The 7,896-nt window shown below is 31.7% G+C and overlaps 1 protein-coding gene across 2 annotated transcripts in view; it reads right to left on the bottom strand.

Moving 5' to 3' along the window:
• Positions 1-3,428: 3,428 nt before the first annotated feature.
• LOC105258690 overlaps positions 3,429-7,896 on the bottom strand; it is a 91,659-nt gene continuing 87,191 nt past the window's right edge. For both annotated transcript variants that reach the window (XM_025414249.1, XM_025414250.1), the window contains 2 exons: positions 5,465-7,327; positions 3,429-3,794 (listed from right to left, as the gene is read on the bottom strand). In XM_025414249.1, the coding sequence (XP_025270034.1) occupies positions 3,548-3,794; positions 5,465-7,260 (2,043 nt within the window). In that variant the 5' untranslated portion in view covers positions 7,261-7,327 and the 3' untranslated portion in view covers positions 3,429-3,547. The remainder of the gene's footprint in view (positions 3,795-5,464; positions 7,328-7,896) is intronic.

The following is a 7,896-nucleotide window of genomic DNA, read 5'->3' as shown; positions in this document are numbered from 1 at the left end:
TAAATAGATATAATAATGAAACATTTTAAAACAACTTCTCTCTCTCTCTCTCTCTCTCTCTCTCTCTCTCTCTCTCTCTCAAATAGTATATAAATAGTTTTTAAAGAATAAATTATACATCAAGAAATATCAAATGTCCTTTTTTTATAATTTTATACAGGGCTTTCCATTTTAACTTTCACACTCGAATATCTCAAAACCATGGCGGTTTTGGTGAAAATGTTTTAAACAAAAGTTGTACGGATTTAAGGGGGCCATAAGATGGTGTCATTGGTTTTCAACCTTCAAAAGTCGTTTGAGGGTCACATGAAGATTAACTTTAATTTTTTAAATGGGACATCTTATATACTTTTGCATATTCTCTTGTAGCTTGTCTCAAGAGCTTTCCAAAATCGAGTTATGAAGCTTGAAATAATTTCTTAATTTTACATAGACCATAAAATATCTAATAAAATATTCATTTTTCGATTATTTTATTTTAATACTTTTATGTACAAAATAATGAGAAAAATCAATTGATGTAAAGAAAACATACAGTTGTTTTTAAGAAAAAATATGTAATTTGCAATTAACAATTCCATATTTTTTTTTTTAAAACAACTGTATGTTTTCTTTACACCAATCGGTTTCTCACATTATTTTGTGCATAAAAGTGTTAAGGTAAGATAATCAAAAAATGAATATTTTACTAGATATTTTATGGTTTATGTAAAATTAGAAATTATTTCAAGCTTCATAACTCGAAAAGTACTTAATGAAAAATATTTAATTATAGTATTTTGGAAAGCTCTTGAGACAAGCTACAAGAATATGCAAAAATATATAAGATGTCCCATTTAAAAAATTAAAGTTAATCTTCACGTGACTCTCTCAAACGACTTTTTGAGATAAAACCAATGACACCATCTTATAGCCCCCTTAAAACCATATAACTTTTGTTTAAGACATTTTCACCGAAACGAATAATTTATATATTATTTATTTTTTAATTTATAATTTATTCTTATTATTTATTATTTTTTTTATTTATTATTATTTATTCATTATTATTGATTACTAAAATAATTCGTAACAAATAGGAACGATAATTAAGAAATTATGTCAAATCTGGAGTTCTTGGAATTAAGCTACAACAAAAAGGAATTTACGAGGGGACATATTATTGCGCAAGGTTTGACATCCCGCAGATTTGGGAAGTGATCGTGATTCGGGTAGAAGCTTTATCGCGTGACAATACTTAAACAGGCAACCTGCTCTTCGAAACGAATGGCTTTACTTAGGAAAACTACGCAACATATCGCGTAACCGTGAAGGGTAACGTTTCTCGTTACCTTGTTTTCACGCATAATTTCCATTGCATTATGCGGCAAAATATCTCTACAAATATACATTCTCGTCCTTGTCCCGTATATCAGCCATCTATATGTCGGAGGGTTGTTGTTACAAATGTTATAACGCATCAAAGCGAGGCGAATTTCATGCAAATCACGCTGACATCGTCCATCAGGTATAAATTTGTGCCGATTTCGTCTTGTTACTTGCGCAAAAGCTCCATCTTATCGATATTTTATCAACGATGGTTTGATAAAATATTGATAAAATGGAGCTCCACACATATCATTCATTCTAAATTTGTAAACATTGCAAAGAAAAGCATTCACAAATATTTCTAATTGCGAAAAATATGACAGTTTGTAAAAATATTAAAGATTTTCACTAGAATTAAAATATTAAAAAAAGAGAAAGATCACAATCTTTTTGTATATATTAGTTTAGAAAGAAATTTACATAATCTTTGCAAATGAAATTTATGAAAATGTTTACCCAGATTTCTAAAATAATATTTACTTAAAAATAATTATGAAGAAAAAAAATAATCTAAGAATTTACTCAAAGAGATGTTGCCGGAAATGGTATAATATTTGTATTATAAAATTGTAAATAATAATCCATCCTCTATTTGGAATATAATGTACTGCATTTATTGGAGCAAAAAAGATAGGACGTTATACAAGAAAAATCTGAATTACACGTATAAGTACAAAAATATATAAAAATATGAAAAAGGATATAAAAAGTACTAAAAAGTATATTAATTTCTTGAACGCATATCAATATGTGCAATCAATTGCACGTATAATATCATATCAAAATGTTACTGTAAGAAAATCGCAACATATCGACAGGTTCCTACGTCAAGAGCTGCCAAATCGTTATCGTATAAATGACAGAGACTGTTCGATGCTATCTCGAGATCTTTTTCGATATTTCCGCAAGAAATACGAAAGACTCGACGAGCGCATTCTCGTCTAAATTCGTGGCGTTACACGACATCGCCCTAAGTTTGTACAATATTATCAAACCTATCGGACGAATCTTTATCATTTCGCGAGAAATGATCGAGATTTTCGCGATATCATGAACCTGTCGCGAATTGGAAGCTACGAATTTCATAGACAGAGACAAATAAGAGTAAATGGAAAACTTGTTTACAAATGTCAAAGTTCTTCTTTCTTTTGCGTACGATGCGAGAGAGAGGCGAAAAGATTATATTAAATAAAATTTTACGAAAACGTAAAAGGGATTAAAAGAAAATTAAAAATGCAATTTTGCATGCGAAATTGTCATGCGGTATTTACAACGAATGAGCGAGGCGTTATTAAGTATTCTTTTTCCGGTAGAAAATTTACGGAAATAAAATTGCGAGTGACGTTATTATTATAATACATTTGGGGAAAAATTTTTCTGAGTATTCGCGTGATATTTTCAAAAGAAGCAAACCAACGCATGCGAGTAAAATTTTTAATTTTCCAGAACCCATTTTTTAATTGATATATTCTCTTAATTGTGTTTTAGTCGCGTAAGAATAGTCTGAAAGAAATCATTGAAATCAGAGCTATAAAATACATTGATTAACACGGAAACACAAGTTTCCTGAAGATCTAGAATTCAACTTTTTGCTGAATATTATCACAAAAGTCGCATTAGATCATTAAACAAATTCAATCGTTAATCGAAATGTTAGATTGGAATCTTACTGAAATAAGAATAAATGTAAACAGCGCTCTCGAATTTGCGATGTCAATTAATATCAACGTGTCTGCAAATTAACGTGCAAATTCGTAATTAATAATTTTTCGACTATTTCACACAACGCAAACAATAAACGCTGTAAACCATGCACAAGTCTAAATCATTTTCGTTAATCTGATATTACGGTGAAATTGATCCTTGTAGAGAAATAGTTTTAATCATGAGCTATTATAAATGATTATAAATTAATTTTCAGTAAGCAACGTTCGATTGCAAAAAATTTGATCGTAATTTGAAATGAAAAACTAATAGCGTTAAACTAGAAGCTTTCCGAATAACTTATAAATATATTTATCGATTAAGATACTCTGTTTAAAAAAGTGAAGAAGAACTTATTTATCAATAAGATTTTGAGAGAGTTAATTGTTTTTAAACCAAGTACGAATTAATTAATTAATCATGCGACCTCGTCGAAAATTTTTTTCGGGAGAAAGATAATACTTCCGATACTCTATTAGCTGTCAAAGCTGTTTTCGATCGCTCGTGATTTTTCTTGGGATATGAAAAATCTGAAGTTTTTCGGGCTCACGGTGGCAAAACGAGGCATGCAAGGCACGATCTCCTCATATAAGTTATCGCTATAAACGGGAGGCGAGGAATCCATTGTAAGACTAGACAGCCAGGAACGTCGAGGAACATCGTAGGTGGGTGCTTGTCGACGAAAAACGACCTCATCGAGCGCCGACGTTAACTTATGTGGACTGCAATAATAATACATGCATTTATTAATTTTAAAATAATTAATTGCGCTGCGAAAAGCGTCGCAATTATAAGTATTGTTTAATAAAGCAGTTTTTATTATTTTAATTATATATATATATATATATATATATATATATATATTCTATTACCTATATATTTTATCCTGACGTACGTAGCAAAAGATAAAAAAGTCAAAATTAAATTCCACTTTCTCTGCCCTATATTATTGCTAATTATTATACAGAGTGTCCCAAACTTAACGAGCCGTTAATAGCAGATTTCTGAGATCATTTGGAAACAAAAATTCTAATACTAAAATGTTGAGGAAGACTTCATAAAAATGTTCAAACTACTAACTGCTGTCACATCGAAGACATAATCGCGCTCATTCCAGAATTCTATTTTTTATTTTATATTGATCCCTCTATTGATATCGATATTATCGCTGTACGCGGGTCCTTTGCGCTATATCCCTGAGCAAAATAACGTAACACGCCGATTGGTGATCTTTAATCGTTTGTAGCTCCGAAACTACATCTTCCTCAACATTTTAGTATTAAGATTTTCGTTTCCAAATGATCTCAGGAATCTCTCATTAATGGCTGATTCGTTAAGTCTGGGACACCCTGTATATTCTAATATATATACTTACGATGTTAAATTTTGTAACATATTAGTCAGGGTTGGCAAAAAACTTGTTTTTTTTATTTTAAACAAAAAACGTTTTTTTTTTGTTTGGAGCAATGTTTTTTTGTTTTATTTGTGTTTTTAAATAAAGTAAAAAAAAACATGTTTTAAACAAAAAAAGCATGTTTTAAACAAACAAAAAACATTTAATAGCTTTGATCTGTGTAAATATTTAAACTTTTCGCTAGCATTAAACAGTAAATAACGTTGCCAAAATTGACAACGCTATTAAAAATATAAATAATAAAATAAAAAAGATAAGATGAGTATTATTTTAGCAAAATATTTATTTTTGGAGTTATTTATTTTTAGAGAAAAAAAGTTCTAGTTAATAATATTTAATATATAATACTTTGGTTCCTTTCCTATTCTTATTAAGTAACTTCATGCTTAACTCTTAACATAAATTATAAATAAAAGAAAAATGAAAAAACCTCAATTCTTTTTTTTAAAAGAAGAACGTTTTTTTAGAACTACCTGAGTTATATATTATTAATTTAAAATGCTAAAATGTAAAATGTAAAGTCAGTCAATATCTTCTAAGTAATCTTTATTGTATTGATTGTTATTTAATATCCAAAAATTAATATTCTGCTAAAATAATACCCATCTTATAATTTTTATTTTATTATTTATATTTTTATATCTATATGTTACATAAATATAGATAAAAAACTAAAAACGCTAAACCAAAAACTTGTTTGCAATATACACATCTATTAGTTTTTGTTTGTTTACGATTTTTTTTACAATTTCTTTTCCAAATAATCATATATTTTATTTGCGATATTTTAAACGATTCTAAACAGTAATTTAAAACAGTTTAAAACAAAAATGTTTAAAACAGTGTCCGCTGTTTTAAGTTTTAATCAAACAGTTTTAAACACATTGTTTAAAACATGCCAACCCTGATATTAGTAATATATATGTTATTATTATATTATTATTAATTTTTATTATCATATTATTATTGTATAATTACTTTGGCACGTCATAGTTGTTATTCGCAAAGGAATCCGCGCATCCGGATATCCTGGGATACGAAACGTTTAACGTAGATTGAGGCACAGGTATCGGCAACGTACTCGAACACCTCAATTCGAGCACATCAGATTTCTGTTCGATTTCTTCGCCACTCTGCATTTTTTCTACTATCGCTTCCTCCTCCTCTATTTGATCCATTTTTGTCCACGCGACAAAAGGATGCTTGGGGACGCTGCTACGGATCAAATGGGGGTGCTTAGGAAGCAACGGGTATTTGCAGAAAACCTTCGAAGAACCTGCGTTTTTCAATGAAGATTCGACGTCCTGACAATTCTCTTCGTTCAAGAGAGTTGTCCTGTGCGAGGGATTCGGATCAAAAGATACAAAATCATTTGCCAGTTCCGGAGCATGAGTTGTTTCGGTCAACATCATGCGACTCTTGACTGTCCTGCCATTACAATGCTCGCTGACGTATTTCGGGCGGCCAAATGTACCGAAGGTTGGCGGCGTCGATGGCTTGTTGTCGACGTGACCGGTATCAGAGTACCAGGATTGTTGCGAAGAGGAAGACGACACTGACGGACATTGTTCGATAAATCCCGAGTCGAAGATGTGCTGCTTCTTCGGCTGCCTCTCCTTTGATTTCTTTCTGTGGTTTAATGATAGCTTAGCTCGATTAAACATTGACAATAGCTTCTTCAATGATTTCTTTTGCGGCAACTTCTCACCCAGCACCGGTAACCACGTGATGGATGTATCGTTGTCGATCTTGATTGGTCGTTTCAATGAAACGCCGATCACTTGCGGCAATTTCCGGATAAAGTTAGAGGAGGGTTCTAATATCTCTTCCGCGACCTGGTTCTCACAATCGTTTAAATCTTTAGAAGGTATAACGGTGACGTCCTCAAAGGATGATTCTAATAACAAATTGCCGTTGGTATGACTCTTTGTGCTCGATGTATCATCGTGCAAAGATCTCGAAGAAGAATTCAATGATCGCGATGATGAAGTCGAGGATAATTCCCATTCTTCGCTCTCGAAGTCGTACAAGTCGACTTGCAAGTTTTTGTAACTATTATTGCTGGCGTTGCTCGAATCATGAGAATTCGTCAAGATATCGTCAAGAGGATCCTCAATATAATCTATATTTTTATCGTCAACATCCTCCAAAGGACTCGAGCAGATCAATGGCATATTGTTTTTCGATTTATACTTTCTCTCACTTTCCGGGGGACTGTAGAATGCTTGACCTCTTCCGTCCAGAATTTCCGTTTCGCTTTTCTTCGAGGAATTGGGTCGAATGTTCATCAATTCTTTCATAAGACCAGACTTATTTATCTTGGAAGACCACGTCTTTAAGATGTCGGTCTTTTTGCAGCTCTTCGAATGGTATTGATTAGGCATCACGAAATCGTCTTCAAGATCATACTTCTTCACGGTGGAAGATATTTCCGATGTATTTTTAAGACTGCTCCAACGTCGCAAGTTGCTGCCGAGTTCGCTGTACATCGAGGGACTTGAATCGCTCTTTTCCACATTCTTCCGGTTCCGTATAGTGTTGAAAAGGCTGGACCTTTTGCTAGCGTGCTCCTGCTCAGCATTATCAATAGATGCTTTAACACTCGACTCGTAAGCTTCGACGATTTTCTTGACGAAGCTGCCGCCGCCTGAAATCGACGATTCCGAAACGACTTCCTGGCGATTGGACGATCTGAAGCCTGTCTCGAACTCTTGGATTAAGGTCTCCATGTTCGGTATATCTGGCAGCACACGAACTCCATTGAAAGCCGCCATTTTTGCGATTAAAAATTTGCTAGAGTTTCTATACTTGGGCGATAAAATATCCTTGATCGATGCAGAACTAGAAGACAAACAAAAGAAAACTTGTTTAATCTTATATATTATTTAAGAATGCAAAAAACTAATATTTCTACTAGCATCATAAACACGTGATTAAGAATTAAAATTTCAGTTCAATTTCTCTATTTCTTTTTTGAAAATATTAATAATTTTTCTGGAAAAATATTAATAAGTATATATCTGCTTTTTATTGTGTTATATTTCAGGAAAAGAATAAAAATTATTATTTGACCATTTAAGGATGTTTTGTATCTATTTTCAAAATATTGAGAATTTAATAAAAATTGTAGAATGTCCTTAAATATGTTTAAAATCTTCAGTACAATTTTTAAATCGATTCACTGAAGCGTTCACAAGTTATAAGGATTTAATTTGCACTGAATTAACATGTGTTCTTATGGGAAACGTATAACTACGTCGATTTAAATGACAAAAACACATGGAAATAATATTCAGAATTTGTTGAAAATTTGCAAAAGTTTAGATACAGAGGAAATATTTGGTCAAATAATATTATACAAGTACTAACTGGTTAAAAAAATATTAAATATAATTCAATCAAGTTAGCCA

The sequence above is a fragment of the Camponotus floridanus genome, unplaced genomic scaffold (assembly GCF_003227725.1).
Source record: "Camponotus floridanus strain SB8 unplaced genomic scaffold, Cflo_v7.5 scaffold8, whole genome shotgun sequence".
Taxonomy (NCBI): domain Eukaryota; kingdom Metazoa; phylum Arthropoda; class Insecta; order Hymenoptera; family Formicidae; genus Camponotus; species Camponotus floridanus.
Note: the sequence above shows the minus strand (reverse complement) of the source record. Positions and strands in the feature narration are given on the sequence as shown.